Consider the following 25984-nt stretch of genomic DNA (forward strand, 5'->3'; position numbering starts at 1 on the left):
TTTTTCCTAGCCTTTAAATGTATGTCCATTAGTGCTTTATGCTCACTAATCTACCATTAGTTGCATCACTCTTACACTAGCTGGATTCAAATATTATGTTAGCTACTTGGCCCCTTATTATAAAACCAGGCAGCTGGTTTTATGATCTTAGTTTAAAGGTTATGTAAGAGTTTTGTTTTAGTAAATCGCATTAAGCCATAATATAAAGAGAAGTACATAAGGTACAACTAGGGAATTTTCACAAAGTAAAGGTGTCCGTGTGCCCGGCCCTCAGAATGAGAAACAGAATGTCCCCAAAACTCATTTCATACCTTCTGCAGTCAGTCTCCCTCCTTACTCTCCACCATCTTGACTTCTTTAGCCAGATCAGTTTTACCTGTTTTGAACTTTATATAATTCCAACAGAATATGCTTTTTGTGTCTTGTTTCTTTCACCTAGCATTATAATTGAGAGATTCACCCATGTCGTTTGCTGTATTAATGCTTCTTTGGCTTGAATTGCTGCATGGAATTATATGAATATTATTAAGAGTGCTGTGCTGAAGTTATCAGTTTTATGACGATATTATCATATTTCAAGTCAAAATACATAACTTTGGTGGTTCAGGTTGTTTCAGTTATGAAACTCAATCTAAACTATGAAGGAGCTAACAGTATAGGCTTGTCCTACTTAATTTCTAATTTATCACACGTACTGAAAAAAAAAACCTAGGAAATTTCTTAATAGCATTCATTTAGAATGCTTGCACTATAAACACATGAGACTAAGTTTTCTTTTCGCTGGTGTCTTAGGTGTCTCACCGTTTCTTTTCTATTTTGCTCTGTCCCGTGCAGCATGTGGGGTCAGACCTGCGCCCGTGCCCTGGAAGCATGGAGTCCTAACTGCTGTTACACTTTCATAGCTTTTTATTTTAAAATATATGTAACAGGCAATAGTGGGGTAAGGAATTAAGTGGTACAGACTACTAGGCATAAAATAAGCTACAAAGATATAGTGTATATCACATGAAATGTAACCAATATTTCATAGTAACTAAGTGGAGTATAATCTTCAAAAATTGTGAATCACTGTGTTGCACACTTGAAACTTACATAATATTGTAAATCGGCTGTACCTCAGTTTTTAAAAATACATCTCTATATTTAGATCATTTGAAATAATAGGAGGGAATGACCTTGACCTAAATACTGCTTTTTTTGAGACTGCCTAATAAGCTAGCTATGGAAGCTATTTTTCATGGATTTAATGACATAGACACATCAGATCTCTGAGGGTAGCAGGATTTATTTGCTTCTATGTTCTTCCCCATTTGAATGTCCTGAATTAAAGATCTTTTGAAAAAGAGACCCACTGCAAAAACTAAAGGGCTTATAGATGCGAATATGCCATCTAACAAATTTCAGAGCAATTTTATTGAGTACCTCAATGCTGGGGGTAGGGTAATTACCTTAGAAAAATTACCCACAAAAAATAATGTGTGTTTTGCTTGAAGAGAGGCAAATTTAAAATTCTTTGAGTGTTTATCAGTACTTTTCCACTGAGTTCTAAGATTATCAGCAGTTTGCTTGTATTTAAAATGAGAATAATTGTTGCATCAAAACACACCTTTAGAGGCAGCCATCCTAATTCTGAACCTTAAGTGGAAACCGCTTAACAGGAAGCCACACAACGTGTTTTCTTCTGTGTTTTAACGGGGAGCCACACAACGTGTTTTCTTCTGTGTTTTAACGGGGAGCCACACAATGTGTTTTATGCTGTGTTTTAACAGGGAGCCACGCAGCATGTCTTGTGCTGTGTTTTCACGGGGAGCCGCGCGGCGTGTCTTGTGCTGTGTTTTGACGGGGAGCCGCGCAGCGTGTCTTGTGCTGTGTTTTGACGGGGAGCTGCGCGGCGTGTCTTGTGCTGTGTTCTAACGGGGAGCCACGCGGCGTGTCTTGTGCTGTGTTTTCACGGGGAGCCGCGCAGCGTGTCTTGTGCTGTGTTTTAACGGGGAGCCACGCAGCGTGTCTTCTGCTGTGTTGCTGTTCAGTCGCCAAGTCATGTTTACTCTTCATGACCCCATGGACCGCAGCATGCCGGCTTCCCTGTGCCCCTCCATTTCCCAGAGTTTGCCCAAGTTCATGTCCACTGCATTGGTGATGCCATCCAACCATCTCATCCTGTCACCCTTTTCTCCTTCTGCCTTCAGTCTTTCCCAGCATCAAGGTGTTTTCCAGTTAGTCAGCAGTTCGCATTTGGTGGCCCAAAGTATTGAGCTTCAGCATTAGTCCTTCCAGTGAATATTCAGGGTTAGTGTCCTTTAGTTTAGGATCAACTGGTTTGATCCCCATGCTGTCCAAGGGCTGTTAAGAGTCTTCTGCATCATGACAGTTTGAAAGCATAAATTTTTTTTGGCATTCAGCGTTCTTTATGGTCCAGCTGTCACATCTGCACATGTCTTACTGGAAAAACCTAAGCTTTGACTATATGGACCTTTGTCAGCAAAGTGATGTCTCTGCTTTTCAATACACTGTCTAGGTTTGTCATAGCTTTTCTTCCAAAGACCAAGCTTCTTTAATTTCATGGCTGCGGTTACCGTCTGCAGTGATTTTGGAGCCCAAGAAGAGAAAATCTGTCACTGCTTCCACTTTTTCCCCTTCTAATTGCCATGAAGTGATGGGACCAGATGCCATGATCTTAAGTTTTTTTAATATTTAGTTTTAAACTGGCTTTTTCACTCTCATCCTTCACCCGCATCAAGAGACTCTAGTTCCTCTTTGCTTTCTGCCACTAGGGTGGTATCGTTTGCATATCTGAGGCTGTTGATATTTCTCCCAGCAGTCTTGTTTCCAGCGTGTAACTCACCTAGCCTGGCATAACTCATATATGATGTGCTCTGTGTATAAGTTAAATAGACAGGTGACAGTAAACAGCCCTGTCATCCTCCTTTCTCAATCCTGAATCAGTCAGTTGTTCCATACAGGGTTCTCACTTTTGCTTCTTGACCAGCATATAGGTTTCTCAGGAGACAGGTAAGATGATCTGGTATTCCCATCTCTTTAAGAGTTTTCCACAGTTTGTTATGATCCACACAGTCAGAGGCTTTAGTATTGTCAATGAAACAGAGGTAAATATTTTTCTGAAATTCCCTTGCTTTTTCTATGATCCAGCAAATGTTGGCAATTTGATCTCTGGTTCCTCTGCCTTTTCTATATCCAGCTTGGACATCTGGAAGTTCTCAGTTTGCGCAATGCTGAATCCTAGCATGTAGGATTTTGAGCCATAACCTTACTAGCATGAGAGATGAGTGCAGTTGTCCAGTGTTTTGAACATTCTTCAGTACTGCCTTTCTTGGGAATTGGGATGAGGATTGACCTTTTCCAGTCCTGTGGCCACTGCTTGGTTTTCCAAACTTGCTAACATGTTGAGTGCAGCACTTTAATAGCATCATCTTAAAGCTCTGCTGGAATTTGATCACCTCCACTAGGATTATAGGTTTTTTTCTGGCTTTGGGTGACTCACCACACCTTTGTGGTTATCTGGGTCATTAATATCTTTTTTTGTACAGTTCTCTGTATTCTTTCCGTCTCTTCTTGATCTCTTCTGCTTTTATTAGGTCCTTACCATTTCTGTCCTTTGTTGTGCCCATTTTTGGATGAAATATTTCTTTGATATACCCAATTTTCTTGAAGAGATCTCTAGTCTTTCCCCTTCTGTTGTTTTCCTCTTTTTCTTTGTGTTGTTCATTGAAGAAGGCCTCTGTCTCTCCTTGTATTCTGTGGAGCTCTACGTTCAGTTGGGTGTACCTTTCTCTTTCCCCGTTGCTTTTCACTTCTCTTCCTCTTCAGCTATTTGTAAATCCTCCTCAGACAACCACTTTGCCTTCTTGCTTTTCTTTTTCTTTAGGATGGTGTTGTTCAATGCCTCTGTACAATATTATGGACCTCTGTCCATAGTTCTTCAGGCACTCTGCTTACTAGATCTAGCCCCTTGAATCTATTGGTCACCACTGCTGCGTATTCGTAGGGGATTTGACTTAAGTCATACCTGGGCTGGCCTGGTGTTTTTTCCCACTTTGTTTTAGGTCTGAGTTTTGCTATGAGACGCTAATGACGTGAACCACAGTCAGGTCCAGGTCTTGTTGATGGTGACTGTCTACAGCTTCTCTGTCTTTGGCTACAAAGAATGTAATCAGTCTGACTTTGGTATTGACCATTTGGTGATGTCCATGTGTAAAGTTGTTTTATACCGTACACTGTGGAAAAGAGAAACAGAGACAGGCAAAGATGAGAGAAAGGAGGATTCTGCTAATGGAACAGGAGAGATTTCCTGAGACAAAATGTGTTCTCATGTAGCCTTTCTAAAAAAAGTTAATATTAGCCCTCAAATTTTAACAGTTCCCGAAAATGATCAGTAGCTACAACCAAGAGGAGTATGCCCTTCACAGGTGGGAAATAAAAGATTCCAAGAGAGGAAGAAGTTTACTTAAAAATTTTGGATGAAACTTTTTCTGATTCAGAGATAGGCTCAGTAATGTTGATTTGTATGAGAGGATTGGAAATAAGAGGAAGAAAACATAGAGAAATACACAATTTGGAGATTTGTACGTAAATATTAATGATTCACTTCCCCAACTGGGGCTTCCAGGTGGCACTAGTGGTAAAGACCCTGCCTGCCAATGCAGGAGAAGTAAGAGACTAGGATTCAGTCTCTGGGCTGGAGGAGAAAATGGCAGCCCACTCCAGTATTCTTGCTTGTGGAGAATCCCGTGGACAGAGGAGCCTGGTGGAGGTCCGTAGGATCCCACAGAGTTGGACCAACTGGAGCAACTTAACATGCACCTTCCCCCAAATGATCATCATCTTTAAAGATATGAATAGTCAGCTTTATGAGTTTGTTTTCAAATATAATTCAGTCTATAAGAATTCTGTTAATTCAGCTTTTGTAATTCTCTGTTGGTAAAACACAAGATTCTGTCTCCTCCTTACATACTAACAATTTAATTATTTATACTCAGGTTTCAGAGTGCTAGATACCACAATTCCTTTGAAATAGAAATGGAAATACATTGCCCACAAAGTCTCACTGTTATGTTCATGAACTGTGTTAATTTGGAGTTTCCATAAGTGCTATAAACCAAATGAGTTATCTCAGTACTTGTATATGGCTATGGCCTACTTTTATTTGTTGAAGTAACTATTTTAGTTGACATTGAATCATTGAAAAATGTAGGATTGCTTTCTTAAGAATTTGCTTTGATTTTTTTTTCACCCAAATCCTTGGCTTTTGTTTTTTCCTTTTTTTGAGTGTATATATCTATATATTTCATCAGCAAGGCTTATTTTATTGCTCTTCTATTTTTTTTCCTCTAGACAAAAGTTAAGCAGCTAGAAGAACAACTGCATTCTCTTACTGAAACCAGTTCACAGAATGACCATCTACGCAAGTTGAATAAGGCACTAGAAGGCAAATATGCTCAGGTGTGATTAATAGCTACAAAACAGATTGCTTTTATGTTTTCATTAGCTTTTAAGAAACAGGCCTCTGTCCCCACCTCACCGTACAGTCCCAGGCAGATTCTCTCACTGTACTCCATATTCTCTCTGTGCTCTCACTGTGCAACACCCTCTATGTACAAAGTTCCGCTTCATCCTAGAGGATTTCAGAAAATGCCAGAATCAGGATCGGGACATTCAGCTTGCTTATGCTCTAACTGGAGGATTAGGAATGTACTCAGTAGATTTTATTATAGAAGATTATGGCTTTCAGAAACAAAATAGATTGTATTGGGAGCATCCTTAGGGAGAATTATGATGAAAGCATCAAGAATCATGTTGTTCATAGAGAAAGTGGGTTTCTTTGATGTGAGCCTTAAAACTTTTGGCCGATGCAAGGAACAAGTATCTCTGATTTTTTAGTTATAGGCAAAGACAGAACTTGGTGCCAGCAAGACCCACAACAGCACACTTGAAAGAGGTATTAGTAGCAAAGGTGCTTACTTGTCTGCATCGTGGCTGTTGAGACTGAAAACCTGTAGTAAGTCACATAATACTTTAACAGATGAGGAAAAAATTAGACAAACATTCAGTATATAAAGCATTTAGTGAAGAAAAAATCCAGGAATATGTGTTAGTAAAAAAAAGTGATTCATTTCAGTGATTTACAGTTTACCACATTATCTGTTTATTTTTAATTTGTAACACTCAGTGTTAGCCTGTGTAGTGTCTATGTCTGTAACGTTTGTGTATGTTATACCTCTGGTAACCGAGGAACTAGAATGTGTCATCAGATGGAATGCTGCTAATGTTCTAACCATCTGACTTCACTGGTAAAGGGGGCTTCGTTAGATACGCTTTCTTTCTTCACCAGGACATAATTCGTTCTGGTATTTTTTTTTTCAATTCTGAAAGCAAAGGAACACATTTTTAAGTATATTTTCCATCTCAGCTTTGTTTAAAACATTGTGTTGTTTCTCACAGTAAACGGGGCGCTCATTGAGAAATAATCCTAGGTTTAGTTGATTTGTTTTTCTCAATTGCTGATGCCTCCAAGAAGAAGGAAATCTCCGGAGAGGCCTGCTTCTTCGAAATTCCTTGAAAGCTACAGGCCTCCTGGAAACAGTGTAAAGGAGCGGACTTCCTCGGTTGGTTTGCCCAGTGTTGCGCCAAACCCCACACGCCGTGTGACCTTTGCACCTACCCTGGCTTCTGTGAGGTCTTCTCAGGAGATTGGAGACTCTAGGATCTCTCTAAAGACTCTTTTGAATGCCATTAAAACCATGGAGGGAAGACTAGAAGGTAAAATAGACATTCTTGCCTCAAGACCATTAATAAATGATGAGTCACCAAATTTTCTTAATCGAAATTCGGTAAGTGAAGACCAGAAATCATAACGAAATTTCAGATTTATACAACAGTGAAGAAAAGTAGTAACATCTAGAGAGATAAAGTTTAGAGATGTGCATAGTAACAAGGAAGCAAACTTCTTCTCAAACAGAATAGACTAATGTAGATTGAAACCATCATTCTGGCTTTCTTATACTTAATTTTTCTTTTGGACACAGAAATGTCCAATTTGGCTTAACACTAACCATTGAGATTTTTTAAATCTAATTTTCTATTTCTTAAAAATTAGTATGTTAATAATCTTAACATTTACAGTAAAATGTTTGGATAAAGGCTGATTTTAAAGTAGAAGTACATAAATAGGAGCCCTAATATCTTGGATGCTGGCATATATTTCCCCCAAAAAACTTACCAGAGTATCTATCTTTGTTTCCTATTTAAAAACAGAAAGTACTCTAACTTGTCTTAGAGTTGACTACTGTTTAGATACTTTTGTTAAGTACTTTAGATAGTGGCCGTTTCATATTTATGTAAACACTGGTAAAACTGTAAAATCTGTATTCTTCCTAATGTATTTTTCCCGTTCAATAGGTTTTCAAAACGTCTAAGTTAGCATCTTTTGTACCATGCTTGGATCCCTACAGAAAAAGTATTTTCAATGTTACACGTTAAAAGTTATAGGGAAGTGTAATGTTGAGGGAGATGTGGAGAAAAGGCATTCTCTGTTGATGTTTGGAGTGCCCTCTTCCCACAAAGGGCAATTTGCCTTTATTTACTTTTATTTCTTGGGCTTCCTTGGTGGCTCAGATGGTAAAGAATCTGCCTGCAATGCAGGAGACCCAGATTTGATCCCTGGATCTGATCCCTGGGTTGGGAGGATCCCCTGGAGAAGGGAATGGCTATACCCAGTCCAGTATTCTTGCCTGGAGAATTCCATGGACAGAGGAGCCTGGCAGGCACGATCCCTGGGGTCGAAACACAAAAATCAAACACAATTGAGTGACTAACACTTTCACTTTTTCACAGAGGAGCCTGGTGGCCTACAGTCAATGGGGTCACAGAGAGTCGGACATGACTGAAGGGACTTATCGCACACACACACAATATATAAGATGTATTAAGATATACAAATATATATTTTATATATATATATTTTCAGATACATAAGATATATAAATATCTTCAGATTTTAAATATAAGATATACAAATATCTTAACATAGGTTAAAACAAGGTTCAGAAGAGTGTACAAAATATTTCACTTTTTGTGTGCAAAAGGGTTGGGAGGATGAAGAATATATGCATATGTTCACCTTTGCAAAGAGTATCTCTAAAATGAATTGTAATAAATTGGCAATGTTATTTTCAAGAAAGGAAGCTGGGTGGCTGGGAGATTTTTCACTGTATCCTTTTGTATCTTAAAAATAATGTGAATGTGATACCTATCTTGAATAATTTTATACACATTTTATTTTCAACAAAAGCAAAAGTGGACAAAGGATGGTCTTTTCAGCAAGCGGTACTGAAGCCATTGTGTGTCACATGCAAAATCAAAAAGCAAAATACCTTTGATCTGTATCTCTTACCGTATATAAAAATTAAAATGGATGAGAGCCCTAAAAGTAAAACCTAAAACTATAAAACTTCCAGAAGAAAACATTGGAAGAAAGCTTTGTAATCTTGAATTACACAAAGATTTCTTAGATTTGACATCAAAAGCATGATCCATAAGGAAAGGAAAAAAGAGAAATGACAGCTTATGCTCTTCAAAGACATTGTTAAGAAAATGAGATAAACTACAGGCTGGGAGAAGAAACAATTGCAAATCACATATGTGATGAAAGTGTTGTCTCCAAAATTTATTAAAATCACAAAACTCAGAAGGAAGCAGTTTGAAAAAAGAAGAGGCAAAGTATTTGAATGTATATTTCAGTAAAAAGATACATGGATATAAATAAGAACTTGAAAAGATGTTAAACATCAGGCATCAGGGAAATGCAAATTAACACCACAGTGAAATACTGCCTCACACTGGTGTGTGTGTGTGTTCCGTCATGTCCGACTCTTTATGACCCCATGAACTATAGCCCTCCAGGCTTCTCTGCCCATGGAATTTTCCAGGCAAGAATACTGGAGTGGGTTACCAGACAGTAAAGAATCTGCCTGTAATGTGAGAGACCCAGGTTTGATCACAGGGTCGAGAAGATCCCCTGAAGAAGGAAATGGCAGTCCACTCCAGTATTCTCGCCTGGAGAATTCCATGGACAGGAGAGCCTGGTGAGGGCTATAGTCTATGGAGTCACAAAGAGTCAGACACGACTGAGCAACTAACACTTTTCACTTTCACCTTCAGGGGATCTTCTGGACCCAGGGATCAATCCACATCTCTTGCATCTCCTGCCTTAGCAGGCGGATTCTTTACCACTAGTGCCACCTGGGAAGCCCACCACATACTAGTAGAATGTTTAAAAGTGAAAAACTGATTGTACTGAGTGTTAGTGAAGATATGGAGGAGCTCATACATTGTTGAAGGGAGTGTAAGAGCAACAATTTTGGAAAATAGTTTGGTAGTTTCTTTAAAAGTGAAACAGGGGACTTCCCTGGTGGTCCAATGGCTAAGATTCTGCAATCCCAATACAGGGGGGCCAGGTTCCATCCCTGGTCAGGGAACTAAATCCCACATGCCATAACTAAGACCTGGTGCAGCCAATTTTTTTTTCAAATGAAACATATTACTACCATATGACCTATCTCTTCCACCCCTATGTATTTACCAAAGATAAATGAAAGTTTATATCTACACAAAGACTTGTATATAACTGCTCAAAACAGTTCTATTTGTAATAGTTTAAAATTATCACTTCATGGCAAATAGATGGGCAAACAGTGACAGACTTTATTTTCTTGGGCTCCAGAATCACTACAAATGGTGACTGCAGCCATGAAATTAAAAGACACTTTCTCCTTGGAAGAAAAGCTATGACAAACCTAGACAGCATATTAAAAAGCAGACACATTACTTTGCTGACAAAGGTCCATATAGTCAAAGCTTTGTTTTTTCCAGTAGTCATGTACAGATGTGAGAGCTGGGCAATAAAAAAGGCTGAATGCCAAAGAATTGATGCCTTCAAACTGTGGTATTGGAGAAGACTCTTGAGAGCCCCTTGGACTGCAAGGAGATCAAACCAGTCGATCCTAAATGTAATCAACCCTGAATATTCATTGGAAGGACTGTTGAAGCTTCAGTACTTTGGCCGCCTGATGTGAAGAGCCTACCCATTGGAAAAGACCCTGATGTTGGGAAAGATTGAAGGCAGGAGAAGGGTGCAACAGAGGACCAGATGGCTGGATGGCATCACTGACTCAATGGACATGAGTTTGAGCAAGCTCCAGGAGATGGTGAGGACAGGGAAGCCTGGCATGCTGCAGTCCATAGTGTTGCAAAGAGTCAGACACGAGTGAGCGACTGAATAGAACAGAAAACTGGAACAACTCACGTGTCTAGCAGAATACTGTTCAGCAACATGCAGAAGATTGAGTGAATCTTAACCATGCTGAGTAAAACAAACCATTCAAAAATGAGTATAGTACATCCCTTACATACCAATCTTCCAGTTGTGAACTTTCAAACTTGCGTTCACGTGTCCAGTCATGAAGGTTAGTTCCATTTGAGGCAGCACAGTGTTCGAATGTAGACTGGTACTTGAAGTCTGCAGCAGCTGTTGAGAATACAGTCCAGTTCAGTTCAGTTTAGTTGCTCATTTGTGTCTGATTCTTTGTGACCCCATGAACTGCAGCACGCCAGGCCTCCCATCCATCACCAACTCCCGGAGTTTACTCAAACTTATGTCCATTGAATCAGTGATGCCACCCAACCATCTCATCCTCTGTTGTGCCCTTTTCCTCCTGCCTTCAGTCTTTCCCAGCGTCAGGGTCTTTTCCAATGAGTCAGTTCTTCGAGTCAGGTGGCCAAAGTATTAGAGTAGCAGCTTCAGCATCAGTCCTTCCAATGAGTATTCAGGACTGATCTCCTTCAGGATGGACTGGTTGGATCTCCGTGCAGTCCAAGGGACTCTCTAGAGTCTTCTCCAACACCACAGTTCAAAAGCATCAATTCTTTGGTGCTCAGCTTTCTTTATTAGTCCATCTCTCACATCTATACATGACTACTAGAAAAACTATAACTTGACTAGAAGGGCCTTTGTTGGCAAAGTAATGTCTCTGCTTTTTAATATGCTGTCTAACTTGGTCATAACTTTTCTTCCAAGGAGCAAGCATCTTTTAATTTCATGGCTGTGCTACCAAAGAGTCCAGTGCTACCAAAGAGCTATGACCCTGTAACTCAGACAGTAAAGAGTCTGCCTACAATGCAGGAGACCTGGGTTCAATCCCTGGGTCGGTAAGATCCTCTGAGAAGGGAATGGCACCCCACTCCAGTATTCTTGCCTGGAGAATCCCGTGAAAAGAGGAGCCTGCCGGGCTACAGTGCATGGGATCACAAAAAGTCAGATACAACTGAGTGACTAACTACCCAGATGTCACTGGATCATTTTCTCAAGAAGGTAGCTGGGAATGAATCTAGCACACAACCAGAACCTGTGCCATCTGTGTCAGGCATGAGTGAGACTGCAGCGTGCCCTCTGTCTCCTCTTGCTGATGAGCCTTCAGCTCTTAACCATCTCCCACCTCCACTCCCTCTTCCAGCCAGTTCTCACCTGTTCACTTGATGCCCCTGTATGCCAGCTGTTGCACCACTGTGCTTTTCAAGGCACTATACTGTAAGGTTAGAAGTATTTTTCTTTGCTTGTTCTTTATGTATTGTCTAAAGAGTATTATAAACCTATTAAAGTACAGTACTGCATAGCTGGTTGTGATAGTTGGGTACCCAGACTAACAGTTGGACTTAAGAACAAATTGAACTTATGAACACGTTCTTAGAACTCATTTGTATGTAGGGGACTTACTGTACATAAAATACCTCATTTATATAAAATTCTAGGAAATAAAAATGAATTTATTGTGACAGAAAATAGGCCAGTGGAGGCCTTGGGTGGACGTGTAGGAACAGGGAGAGAGAGAACGGGTTGATTACTAAAAGGCGTAGGGGAAGTTTTGGGATAATGGAAATTGTTCATTATTGTGATGATGATTTTAAGAGCTTATACATATTTCAAATTGTACATGTTAAATGTACACAACTTACTGTATGTCAGCTATATCCCAGTATGGCTGTTTTTAAAAATGTTAATTTTTGTGTAAGTAATTAAAGTATTTAAAATGACATTCTTGAAATGAAAAAATCAATAAAGATAGATAACAAGTTAGTGGTTGCCATGGAGCATGGAATGGATTTGGGGAGGACATGAACCCAAAGAAATAGTTCAAGTGAGTTCTTTGTGGCAGTGGGGCAGTCTGTATCTTGACTGTGGTGGTGGTCACCGGAATCTGTGCATGGGATCAGATTACATAGAGTTATATGTATGTGTGCATACACAGATGAATGTAGGTTAAAAAATGGTGAAAACTGTAACTTTTGTAGTCCAGTTAATCTGACTAACAATCATGTAAGATTGTGAAGGTGTAAAGATGTCATTATAGAAGCAGGGTGAAGAGTGCGTGGGGACTGTCTCACTAATTTTGTAACATCCTGTGAGTCTATAATTATTTCAAGATAAAATTTTTTTTTAAAGAGTAGTATTTAAGATAGTATGGTGATCTGAAGTGAATATGTAGATACACTGAAAGTGTTTCAGGGATGTAAAATTGTAATACTTTTAATTAGGATTAGAACACTATTTAGAACACTTTTATAACTATTTTCTTGATACTATTTGATACTTACTCATCTGCTTTTATTATGTATTATGTTAATTTACATCTATTTTCAAATTCTGTGATAACCAATTTCTCCCCCAGTTTTCATCTTACCATCAGAGGGTTTTTTTGTGTGTTTGTTTGTTTAGTATTTTAAAGTTTTTATTGGTATATAGTTGGTTTTCAGTGTTAGTTTCTGGTGTCCTAAGTGAATCAGTTACACATACATCCACTCTTTTCCCATATAGGTCATTACAGAGTACTGAGAAGAGTTCCTTGTGCCATACAGTAGCCATCCTAATCATAGTCTTATCTCCCTTATCCCTCATCCAGGCTTTTCATATTGACATGTATTAGAGATTTGCCCATGTTTATTAACAGATTTTTTTTTCCTTTGTAGTTTTAAGGGGAAAAACAGCTACTAGAGCTAATTTGCAGTTACAGATAAGCATATTTAATTAAACATTTTAAATTTGGCTTCTAAATTACTGTGTCTTATTCTAACCAGAGCTTCCCTGATGACTCAGATGGTAAAGAATCTGCCTGCAATGAGGGAGACCTGGGCTTAATTCCTGGATTGGGAAGATCCCCTGGAGGGGAGTACATGGCAACCCACTCCAGTATTTTAGCCTGGAGAATCCCCATGGAAGAGAAGCCCGGCAGGCTAACAGTCGATGGGGTCATAAAGAGTCGGACAAGACTGAGTGACTTAAGCGCAGGACGTTCTAACTGCTGACTGTGCTTTGGGAAAGTTATTTATTATCGTTTCTTTCTTTTCTGCTCAGGTGAAATCCCTTCTCGAAAAGAATGAAGAGGAGCTATCACAAGCAGTGAAGGGCCGTGATGCAGCCCTGAAAGAGAGTCAGAAGTTGAAAGGGGACCTTGAAACTCTGGAGGACAGGGAGAACAAGAAGGCAAGACATCACCCCTTTGTGAAGTCTGTAACTGACATGAAGCGCTTCTGAAATTTTTATGAGCCACGTTCTTTCATTTCTTGTTACCTTTAGTTTAAAAAAAAAAAAAGAGGATTGATCAGAGGAGAATTTTCTTTTCTAAAGGAAAGATAACTTTAGAAAAACTTTAAAATTCCCTTAAAAATAGATGATTTAACTCACAGTGGGTTTTTTTCTTTCTTAATCAAAGGTCTGTTTTTTTTGTTGAACACATCTGACCTTGCTAATAATAGCCACTTACTTATGTCTTATTAATGTGGTAAGACTTTGTTATGAATCTATGTTAAATCACATAGTGCTTTCTTCTTAACTGTTTGTTCTCGGTGGGAGGAGAGGTCACATCCCAGACTCCTTCCCCTCTAAAGAGGGCTGTGACCTAACGCCGCTCTTCAGCGGCTCCCACTCCCCCTCATCATCATTCTGATGGGCTTCCGAGGTGGTGTCTTCTGAGCTCATGGTAAGGTTAGCTGAGCAGGGCCTGTGTGGGCCACCAGGACCACCTCCAGGCCCAGGCAGTTGTCGGTCCTTCTGTCTCTAGTTAATACTGATGTGTGTGCCGGGATACGGCAATAGTCAGGAAGCACTGCAGACTCTTTAACTGGAGCCATAGGATCTGGGGTCTCGTTTTCTTTTTCTCAAAGTCAGAATAACTCAATAAACAAAATAAAAATAAAATATACTTTAATTATCCTCCAAATAAAAATAAAACATAGTAGAAGCATACCTCACACCTATCTGTGGAAAATTTCTGTGAAATTGTAAATGAATTTAAGAATTTTATATTCTCTTGTTTATTTAAATAAAACTGCTTTGATTAAAAAAGAAAAAAAAATTTATATATACACACTTATTCCTCTTAGCATTGTACCAGACCTGGTTTCGATGCTCTTCCAGCAGTCACAGGACTCAGCAGTAGAAGAATAACTCAGTTCAGTTCAGTTCAGTCGCTCAGTCGTATCCGACTCTTTGCAACCCCATGAATTGCAGCGCGCCAGGCCTCCCTGTCCATCAAAAACTCCCAGAGTTTACTCAAACTCATGCCCATCGAGTCGGTGATGCCATCCAGCCATCTCATCCTCTGTCTTCCCCTTCTTCTCCTGCCCCCAATCCCTCCCAGCATCAGGGTCTTTCCAGTGAGTCAACTCTTCGCATGAGGTGGGCAAAGTATTGGAGTTTCAGCTTCAGCATCAGTCCTTCCAGTGAACACCCAGGACTGATCTCCTTTAGGATGGACTGGCTGGATCTCCTTGCAGTCCAAGGGACTCTCAAGAGTCTTCTCCAACACCATAGTTCAAAAGCATCAATTTTTCGGCACTCAGCTTTCTTCACAGTCCAACTCTCACATCCATACATGACCACTGGAAAAACCATAGCCTTGACCATACGGACCTTTGTTGGCAAAATAATGTCTCTGCTTTTTAATATGCTATCTAGGTTGGTCATAACTTTCCTTCCAAGGAGTAAGCATCTTTTAATTTCATGGCTGCAGTCACCATCTGCAGTGATTTTGGAGCCCCCCAAAATAAAGTCTGACACTGTTTCCACTGTCTCCCCGTCTGTTTCCCATGAAGTGTTGGGACCGGATGCCATGATCTTAGTTTTCTGAATGTTGAGCTTTAAGCCAACTCTTTCACTCTCCTGTTTCACTTTCATCAAGAGGCTTTTTAGTTCCTCCTCACTTTCTGCCATAAGGGTGGTGTCATCTGCATATCTGAGGTTATTGATATTTCTCCCGGCAATCTTGATTCCAGCTTGTGCTTCTTCCAGCCCAGCATTTCTCATGATCTACTCTGCATATAAGTTAAATAAGCAGGGTGACAATACACAGCCTTGACATACTCCTTTTCCTATTTGGAACCAGTCTGTTGTTCCGTGTCCAGTTATAGCTGTTGCTTTCTGACCTGCATACAGGTTTCTCAAGAGGCAGGTCAGGTGGTCTAGTATTCCCATCTCCTTCAGAATTTTCCACAGTTTATTGTGATCCACACAGTCGAAGGCTTTGGCATAGTCAATAAAGCAGAAATAGATGTTTTTCTGGAACTCTTGCTTTTTTGATGATCCAGCGGATATTGGCAATTTGATCTCTGGTTCCTCTGCCTTTTCTAAAATCAGCTTGAACATCTGGAAGTTCGCAGTTCACGTATTGCTGAAGCCTGGCTTGGAGAATTTTGAGCATTACTTTACTAGCGTGTGAGATGAGTGCAATTGTGCAGTAGTTTGAGCATTCTTTGGGATTGCCTTTCTTAGGGATTGGAGTGAAAACTGACCTTTTCCAGTCCTGTGGCCACTGCTGAGTTTTCCAAATTTGCTGGCATATTGAGTGCAGCACTTTCACAGCATCATCTTTCAGGATTTGAAATAGCTCAACTGGAATTCCATCACATCCACTAGCTTTGTTTGTAGTGATGCTTTCTAAGGCCCACTTGACTTCACATTCTAGGATGTCTGGCTCTAGGTGAGTGATCACATGATTGTGATTAATAACTCCAGAAAGAATGAAGGGATGGAGCCAAAGCAAAAACAATACCCAGCTGTGGATGGGACTGGTGATAGAAGCAAGGTCCGATGCTGTGAAGAGCAATACTGCATAGGAACCTGGAATGTTAGGTCCATGAATCAAGGCAAATTGGAAGTGGTCAAACAGGAGATGGTAAGAGTGGATGTCGACATTCTAGGAATCAGTGAACTAAAATGTACTGGAATGGGTGAATTTAACTCAGATGACCATTATATCTACTACTGTGGGCAGGAATCCCTTAGAAGAAATGGAATAGCCATCATAGTCAACAAAGGAGTCCGAAATGCAGTACTTGCATGCAATCTCAAAAACAACAGCATGATCTCTGTTTGTTTCCAAGGCAAACCATTCAACATCACAGTAATCCAAGCCTATGCCCCAACCAGTAATGCTGAAGAAGCTGAAGTTGAACGGTTCTATGAAGACCTACAAGACCTTTTGGAACTAACACCCAAAAAAGATATCCTTTTCATTATAGGGGACTGGAATGCAAAAGTAGGAAGTCAAGAAACACCTGGAGTAACAGGCAAATTTGGCCTTGGAGTATGGAATGAAGCAGGGCAAAGGCTAATAGAGTTTTGCAAAGAGAACCCACTGGTCATAGCAAACACCCTCTTCCAACAACACAAGAGAAGACTCTACACATGGACATCACCAGATGGTCATCACTGAAATCTGATTGATTATATTCTTTGCAGCCAAAGATGGAGAAGCTCTATACAGTCAGTAAAAACAAGACCTGGAGCTGACTGTGGCTCAGATCATGAACTCCTTATTGCCAAATTCAGACTTAAACTGAAGAAAGTAGGGATAACCACTAGACCATTCAGGTACGACCTAAATAAAATCCCTTATGAATATGCAGTGGAAGTGAGAAATAGATTTAAGGGACTAGATCTGATAGACAGAGAGCCTGATGAACTATGGACGGAGGTTCATGACATTGTACAGGAGACAGGGATCAAGACCATCCCCATGGAAAAGAAATGCAAAAAGGCAAAATGGTTGTCTGTGGAGGCCTTACAAATAGCTGTGAAATGAAGAGAAGCTAAAAACAAAGGAGAAAAGGAAAGATATTCCCATTTGAATGCAGAGTTCCAAAGAACAGCCAGGAGAGACAAGAAAGCCTTCCTCAGCGATCAGTGCAAAGAAATAGAGGAAAACAACAGAATGGGAAAGACTAGAGATTTCTTCAAGAAAATTAGAGATACCAAGGGAACATTTCATGCAAAAATGGGCTTAATAAAGGACACAAATGGCATGGACTTAACAGAAGCAGAAGATGTTAAGAAGAGGTGGCAAGAATACACAGAAGAACTGTACAAAAAAGATCTTCACGACCCAGATAATCATGATGGTGTGATCACTCACCTAGAGCCAGACATCCTGGAATGTGAAGTCAAGTGGGCCTTAGAAAGCATCACTACAAACAAAGCCAGTGGATGTGATGGAATTCCAGAAGAATAACTAGACCGGATCAAAACATTGTCTTATTTCATCTTCTATTAGGTGGGAAACTTTCAGCGACAACTGGCAGAAGCCAAAGAAGACAACTGCAAAGTGACAATCATGTTAGAGAATGTGTTGGCTTCTCACAGTAAGATGCAAGGTGCTCTGGAAAAAGTGCAAATAGAGCTTGGCCGGAGGGATTCAGAGATTGCAGGCCTCAAGAAAGAAAGGTACCAGACATTTTTGTCTTTGTACTTAAACTTTTCTGCTATGTTGTAGTAAGGAACAGTGTATGACCAAGCAGCAGTCACTTTATATTGCTTTCTTTATGAAAAAGTAGTGAAATGGTACTTAAAGAACTAGCACATTTGGGAGAATCTGGAATTATAAAAATGACATCCAAAAATTCACATATTCTGTAGTAGTGTAAATTAATATGTATTCCAGCAATTCATGTGATAAATGCTGTCTTATCCTTGCTGTTTTCTACACCATTTAAACCTGCCCTTGGGTCTACAGAATAGTAATTGTCAAGATTATTAAAGCCAGGCATCTTCATTTTGAATTAATTATCCATTTATTAGTATACTATTTAATAAATTATTTTAGAGAAATCATTCTGAGAACTTTCAGCTGTAAGAGAACTCTTTTGAATGTTTTAAAAATTACATGCACATTTCCCGTTTAGGTTAATGAACAAATGGTTTGAGTTTAATAAGGCCTCTAAGTATAATGTATTACTGGTACATATTTCCTCTGTGTTATGGGAGAATTATTGACTTTTATATTCTTCATCATGCTAAGTTTTTTTTTACATTATGAATCAGTGTTACCTCTGAACTTAAAGAAATCAAGGGGATGGTGTTAAAAACAGTTTACTGTTCACAATAAAATTCTAGGTAAAAAGCAGAAATCTCAAGAGTAAGCCAGTCCATCTAGAAGTGATACATTTTTGTGCCTGTGATATATATATATATAGTATAAAATTACCCATTTTTCACTTAGTCATTAACTTGTACTGATAGTTTAATATACCAAGCAAAATTGAATCATAGAGATGGGACAGATTTTTAATCCCCAGGAGAATTAGTTTCTTACTCTGACGCTGGGGTTGCGGATTATCACCTGCCAGCTCTCAGATGTTCTGAGCATCTGTAGCCCATGACCTAATGCCATTTCGGCTTCCTAGAAGAGTGCCCTGCATATCCCAGTGGTATCATTTCTAGATGGTGCTTTCCATTTCTAGAAAGTCACTTTCTCTGCGCTCTCCATCTTTAGGGCTCTAAATCAGCAGCGGGTACAGAAGCTGGAAGCAGAAGTGGACCAGTGGCAGGCCAGAATGCTTGTCGTGGATGCCCAGCACAACAGTGAGGTAGGAGCCAGGTTTTTATGGATGATAATGTTAGTGTTGTTTTTTTTTTTTTTTTTTTTCATTTTATTGGGATAGCACTGTTTTGGAAAAATGGAGTAAAATAATCAGGTAAATTTCCTTCCCATTCAAGTCTGAGTTTTGAACAATACATATTCCCAAATGGGAAACTGGTCTATAATCTTGCAGCGAGTCATTTAGCAAACCGGGACCATAGTTATGCCTAATTCTTCTTGTCTTATATGGTCTACATTCTTTTCATATATTAATGCGTAAGGTATTGCAAATGTTAAGGGGCTTAGAAAATAACATAACTTCAGTTAGCAGTAGGGTAGTCCCACTAAATAAGGAAACACATTCATTCATAGGTATATACATATATAAATATGTATCTACACATATATACACATGTAAAATACACAGGGATATTTCATATGAATAAGCTTTTTCTAGAGGAATATACAGGAGCAGTTGCCAGTCCTTATCTCTGTAGGCAGTGAGGTTAAAGAATCAAGAAGGGGAATTTAACTAATTTAAAATTTTAGAAATTAGGATAAATAAGTTGGCTCTGTTTTCGAAAACTCTGTAGTGACCAGTGGAGCATACCCTTCCCATCACCTTCTAAGAGCCCACTAAGCGCTGTCTGTAATGAGTTCTCACTTATACATACCCCAGGCCTCTGGAGTCTTTGTTTCTGGTTCCAAGTAATTATTGTTTCAAAGTTTAAAGAGGGAATATACAGTGTTATGTACTTCTAGTATCTTTTACAGTGGAACAACAGGATTAAAAACAATCTTCTTTTTCAGATGGAACCTCTACAAAAAGCTCTAGATGTAGCTAGAGAAGACAACAGGAAACTGGCTATGAGCCTGGAGCAAGCTCTCCAGACAAATAATCACCTACAAACAAAGCTTGATCATGTTCAAGAGAAATTGGAAAACAAAGAACTTGAGCGACAGAATTTGGAAACCTTTAAGTAAGAGCAGTATAGTCACACTGAAATTAGGGAAGAGCCTCTGGGAGAGTAAGTCTGGCTCATTCACATAAACCGCTTCAAGCTTTTTCCCTACTTTGAGCTGGTCCTCCTGCAGAACTATGTGAAGGAGACAGGCATAGCTAAACAGCAGAGGATGCTGGTTGGGATACGGTCCTCTTCAGCTCTTCCCTCATCTGGTGTTGATCTTCCGTACATGAAGGTTAAACCAATTCAGGAGGGACACATACACATTTCTGCCAAACCTTTTCTATCAGAAGCTTATGTGTCCTTTAAAGGCATGATTTGGAAAAGGAACAACAGAAGCCCGGATGGAAATGACCCCTCCAGGAGTGGGATAATTCCATTTAAGTAGATGCTTGACCATTAATTGTTTTCGATTTTGCCCTGAGATTAGTTAGCTCAAATCCTTCTAATTCAAGTCAAGCCACTAGACTTTTTTTCTTAAACTGTATCTAGGCAAATATGATTTAGATATTAACAACATCCCATGAAAATTTATACCCAAGGGAAATATATTGTGCACATAGAGTGAACATATTGATATAGCAGAGCATATTTATATAAGCTAAAGCTAAGAGGGTATTTTTCATGTTTGTAATCTGTACAAATTTTATATTCTGGTGAAATGTTGCTGGCTCCGGACTATTCAATATTGGTTAAAACAAGAATATGTGTTTCATTCTTAAGGGTGGATCTCTTTATATTAATGACTTTGTTTTTTAAGGCTGTAGGTAAATGCTTATTTTTCTTTCTGTTAATGAGTTCCAGATCACTGATTTCACATGGTGACTGATCTGCTCAGTTGTAAATCATACTGCCTAAGATGTTTTCTAAAGGTGATTTAAATTTCTCTTTTTTCAAAACAGAGAACGGATGAGTGAAGAATCCAAAATAGAAGCAGAATTGCATGCTGAACGCATAGATGCTCTAAGAAAGCAGTTTCAGGTTGAGAGAGAAACTGCCAGGAAAGCAGCACAGCGGGAAGTGACTGAGGTAGGAGGCACGTGGCCAAAAGACACAGCGTCCATCCTCTAGGTGGCTGCCAGCGGGGGAGGGTTCCCGAGAACGGCAGCAGTTGTTCCTTAGCTCTTCTGGCCCTCCTTTCACCAGCAAGTGAGATGCAGCTCTAAGCTGTTCGATACACAGTTATCTGCCCAGTGAAGGAATGCCTTGATGATAGTCTTCTCCTTGGAGAATAATAGCTTGAGTGGTAAAGAGAAAGGAGGAGACTGCCATCTGCTAGACAGACAGCAACTCACCTATCTCCTCAGTTCACTTCACTAGCATCCATCGTGCACCTACCTTCTCCTGAGAGGCATATTTAAAGGCATACAGTAGAAGACGTGGTCTGTACTAAATGACCCCTTATTTGTCACCTCCACTCTTACATGAGATGAGTAGGGAAGACGTCAGAAGACTCTCTGGTATTTAGAAGCTATGTACAATTTTAAAGGAATTCAGAGAAAAGGAAAGTTTGTTGTAGGCTGGCTGGGTGATAGGAGGAGGAGGGAAGCTTGACCAAAGAACGGGACTGAGACTGGCAGAGCTTGCAGGGGTAGGACATGCTGTGTAAGAGGATAAGCAAGTGAAAAATGAACAGGATGTGTGAGCAAAGGAAAAGCGTTTGCCTGTCTTGATTAAAGCAGGGACTAGGAAATTCCTGAGAAAGAGGGGCTAGCTTAATGGAAGCCAACTGGTGGGTGGTCTTAACTACCAGAATATTGGCTGGAAACCGTTAGGTAAAAGTAAAGCAAAAAACAAGTAATGCACTGTAGGTTTCTGAGAAGGATGTAAGCACAGTTTTAAGTAGGTTAGTCTGTTGGTGATGGAGAGTAAATAATAATGAAGATAAACTGGAAACATGGAGGCTCATGGGAACTAGAGCAGTTACCTTGGCTTCAGATGATCAGGGCCAAGAAAAGTGGTTCTGTTGGAAGTAGGGAACAACTAAATAAGCCATTTTTAATAGAAAAATCAAACATACACAAAATGTATCATAAGCAAAGGGGAGGGAGTAATTAAAATAATTCCAAGACTTAGCTGGAGTGGCTGGTCTCTATTTTGCCAGATTTAGTGCATTGCTTTGCAATTTACAAGGAGCAGTCTCAAAAATCAGATTCAGCTGTTTATATGGTACTTTGTAAATTGCAAAAGCACTGTATAAGTATTACAATAAAAACAATTTCTGTGGGAAACAAAAATGGACACTGAAGTTAAAGATAACCTTTAATCAGAGATAGTTGTTCAGAATACTTAGTTTAAACCCTTTTAACAGGAATCAGTGAAGATCGTGAACTTTACAGGAGACCAAAGAACAGCGGTAAGAGGGTGCTGTCTTGAGCAGTTAGCCGCGAGGGGCCTCGGGGTGCACTGTTTAAGTGCCTCAGCTCTGCCTCCTAAGAGCATGTGGTAGTTTACTATCTGCAGACGACTGAACTTTTGAGTCTGTTTCCTTGATCATAAAATGGAATTTCTGAATGTTTCCTTGATCATAAAATGGAAATCATCACAACTACTTTCCAAGGTGGTTTAGAGGATTAAATTGGAAAATATATGAAAAGTAATTATAACAGTCCCTGAACATAAGTAGAAAGTGATAGTTTTTAAGGCTTACCCAGTTTCAACAAAGCTGTGATTGAGGTAATGGTGGAATATCTAACAGAAATTTGGTTGGGTGATAGAAGACTAAATAACACTGTAGTGTGAATTTAGGAGCTGAAGGAAAAAAGCTAGTATAAAGAGAAAAGGTAACATAATTTTGGTTCTTTCTTTGACATGTTAAACACTTACCAGCCATAGAGAATACCACCTTCCCTTCTTCTCCCTTCTCAGCTGCCTCTTCTTCCTAAAAATCAAGTGGTACTTTTTAGGTGCTTCTTCCTAAAAATTCAAGGATACAAGAGGAGGAGAGGAACTCTGTAAAATGATTTAAGTAATGTTAAAAGATAAATTGAGGCATAATAAAATTAAGAGTTTATTTGAACAAAAATCTGTTTGAATTGGACATTATGCAATTGATTGCAGTAAAAGGCAGTCCGAGGAGTTGTACAAAATGAAAGACTCTTACAGGCAGAAGGGAGCAGGAACAAGAGAGTTAAACTAGGCAAAAGAGTAGATGGGTTACAGCAAACTTACTTCCTTTAGGGGATGGCAGGTGTCTACCAGGCAGATTCCCCAACCAATGCTGATCAGACAATTCCTGACTGACTGGTTTGAGAGTCTGTTTCTGGGAGAGCCAAACTATTTACGTTTGGTGACAGTAGGGCTTAGCATAAGTGATTTTGTTTGGGGCCGTTGTGTTGTTTTTTATTAATAATCACTGTTGTTTTACCACAAGGCAAGTTTCCTAAAATTTCTAAAGGCAGTAAGTGCAAATTATTATGTAAAGTAAATAAGCTATAAGGGTATATTATACAGCACACAGAATATAGCTGGAATATAATCTAAAAAATTATAACAACTGGAGTATAATCTATATTTTAATCACTCATATACCTAAAAATATTATAAATCAACTAAACCTCAATAGAAAAGCAATAATATAAAAATACGTATATTCCAATTAAAAATAAATGCATGCAACAATAGTCAGTAGCTGATAGGTATTTACATGTGTGCTTAGTCGCTCAGTCATGTCCTATTCTTTGCTACCCCATGGACTGCAGCCCCACCAGGCTCCTCTGATCATGGGATTCTCCAGGCAAGAATGGGTTGCCATACCCTCCTCCAGGGGATCTTCCCAACCCAGGGATAAAATCCAGGTCTGCCACATTGCAGGCAGATTCTTGACCATCTGAGCCATCAGGGAGACCCAAGAATACTGGAGTGGGTAGCCTATCCCTTCTCCAGGGGATCTTCCTGACCCAGGAATCAAACCAGGATCTCCTGCATTGCAGGCAGATTCTTTACCACTGAGCTACCAGGGAAGCCCATTACATAAACTACCATATAATTTATTTTCACTTCTCCAAACATGACATCACAAGTGACAGAGATGAGCTTAATTAAAAAAAAAAAAGCTTTAAAGCATGGTAATGTTCACTGAGCAATTTGTGTCAGGCTTTATATTCTTTTTCTACCTTGTTTGACTGTTACATGACTCCTATGAGGTAGCCTGTTCCCTCAGTTCTCCAGAGATGAACCCGAGGCTTAAGGATGTTATCTGAAATTACTTGACTAGTGAGTGGTGAAGTTGAGATTTAAAGTGCCTACTACAAAAGCCATGCTCTTAATATATGATGAACATATATTTATATTGTTTATGTGTTCTAAGAAAGATTATGTTTTTTAGCATTAAATCACAGAGTGTTTCTCCACAAATCTCTTACTGCCTCACTTAACCTCCTTTTTAAAAGAATAGTCCAATGAGAACAAAATATAGGGACACAGCTAAAATTAACCTCCTCTTACTGAATGGGAGGTTAAAATGTTCTCATTTTCCCTTTGTGTGCCACAGATGAAGAAAGCCCTTGATGAAGCCAACTTCAGATCAGTGGAAGTGTCCCGGACCAACCGCGAGCTGCGGCAGAAACTTACAGAGCTGGAGAAGCTCCTCAACAGCAGCAAGGAGAAAATAAAGAACCAGAGGGCCCAGATTAAGCTCCACTTGTCGGCCAAGGCGAATAACTCTCAGAACGTGGAGAGGATGAAGGTTGTTGAGAAACCCTCGGTCTCCCCTCCCTTGCTAGTATCTGATGAGGATCCAGGCAGGCAGTGGTGTTGGAGGAAGATGGTCTCAGAGCTCTAACACCGCCCTGTGACCTTGGGAAATTATAGCTACACCTGGGGCGTGGGCAGATTGCCTTGCAGGGGGTGGGAGCTGTCTCTCTTTGCAGCAAAGACGCTGCTGTGTGAACATTCGGCTGCTCATTAGCTGCCAGCGCCCCATGCTGGCTCCAGGCTCTCCTCCCACAGGGACTGTATAGGACTTGGCTCTGTTGGGGTCAGTGGGCTGGATGGAAGAAGAGCCCAGCAGGAACTGATAACTGGGTCTCGTGTGGGATTCTTTCTGTCATCCTGTAGGCAAAAGGAGCAAGCCAGTTTCTCCACTGATTATCCTTCTGTGTTATTTCCACATTTACTTTCAGCAAATAGAAACAGAACTGAGGCATATGGAGCTAATTAAGGATCAGTATCAGAGGAAGAACTACGAACAGGTAGATGATCTCCGCACACTGTTTACCACTCATGTAAAGTCCCAAACTTGGGCAGCTTCACCAACCGTCTCCCTATTTGTGCCCTGCAGTCACTGAGTATCCAGAAATTCGTGTCTGAAATGACTAACCTGCAGAAGGAGATGCAGCTGTTGGCCAGGAGCCAGTATGATACCTCAGCACGGAATAAGCAGCAAGAGCTGCGCCTGGAGTCTGAGCGGAAGCTGAGGCAGGAGCTGGAGAGTCGGTGCCAGGTGCAAAGGCTTCCTAGGATTCCTCTCAGAGATGACCAGCAAATGCCATGTGCTGAACCCAACATTAGGGCATATTGCTTTTCTAGGCTCTAGCGAAGAAAACAAATTTACAAGTTGTTAATATTAGCTAAGACCTCAGAATCATATCTAGGAAGAAGCCTGTAGCTTTGAATATAGCACCTCATTGTCATTTTCAATGTTAAAAAAAGAAACCTCATTTTTAAAGAACAGCTAAGGCTCACATATGCAAAGTACTAGTTACTGAGTAAGACTTCTGAATTTCATAGTCTTTCAGGAACTTTAGACTGGTTGGTTCTTACCTCTACTTCAGATCTCTCTGTCTGTTGCCATTACAGGACTTTTGCCTATTCCCAACCTAATGAAAAGCATATTTTATTCCTGAAAAGGGATTTCAGGAGAGCATCAAGCTCTTGCCTTCCAACAGAGATCGTCTGCTACAAATATTATTCCCTCAGTTCTAGAAAGAAACGTTAATCACCTTTCCTCAGGAGAATCAATAAATCAAAATCTGTCATCATGTACAAATGTGTATACAGTCAGTTAAACTGAAAACAAGTTTTTAGCTTGTAGTCTGTTAGCACCTGGAATTAGAAAGTATCCCATCATACTTTCATAATTTGGTTTGTCTTTTA

At 39.8% G+C, this 25984-nt stretch overlaps 1 protein-coding gene and 1 long non-coding RNA gene across 7 annotated transcripts in view; one reads left to right on the plus strand and one right to left on the minus strand.

Moving 5' to 3' along the window:
- The window catches only part of CCDC150 (coiled-coil domain containing 150), a 94473-nt gene that overhangs the window by 64468 nt on the left and 4021 nt on the right, over positions 1 to 25984 (plus strand). For 4 of the 6 annotated variants that reach the window (XM_070458482.1, XM_020891813.2, XM_020891812.2 and 1 more), the window contains 9 exons: positions 5353 to 5460; positions 13424 to 13552; positions 17619 to 17788; positions 18837 to 18930; positions 19734 to 19903; positions 20791 to 20917; positions 24381 to 24575; positions 25012 to 25080; positions 25170 to 25331. In XM_070458482.1, the coding sequence (XP_070314583.1) occupies positions 5353 to 5460; positions 13424 to 13552; positions 17619 to 17788; positions 18837 to 18930; positions 19734 to 19903; positions 20791 to 20917; positions 24381 to 24575; positions 25012 to 25080; positions 25170 to 25331 (1224 nt within the window). Of the gene's footprint in view, positions 1 to 5352; positions 5461 to 6521; positions 6849 to 13423; positions 13553 to 17618; positions 17789 to 18836; positions 18931 to 19733; positions 19904 to 20790; positions 20918 to 24380; positions 24576 to 25011; positions 25081 to 25169; positions 25332 to 25984 lie in introns of those variants that run through there. The other 2 variants (XM_070458484.1, XM_070458483.1) reach the window with 2 other exon arrangements.
- On the minus strand, positions 1266 to 25296 carry LOC139032163 (uncharacterized). The gene is made up of 4 exons (XR_011484679.1): positions 25209 to 25296; positions 22715 to 22769; positions 5540 to 10543; positions 1266 to 4235 (listed from the first exon to the last, which is right to left on the minus strand). It is a non-coding gene; the product is annotated as an uncharacterized lncRNA (long non-coding RNA).

This window comes from Odocoileus virginianus, chromosome 30 (assembly GCF_023699985.2).
Source record: "Odocoileus virginianus isolate 20LAN1187 ecotype Illinois chromosome 30, Ovbor_1.2, whole genome shotgun sequence".
NCBI lineage: Eukaryota > Metazoa > Chordata > Mammalia > Artiodactyla > Cervidae > Odocoileus > Odocoileus virginianus.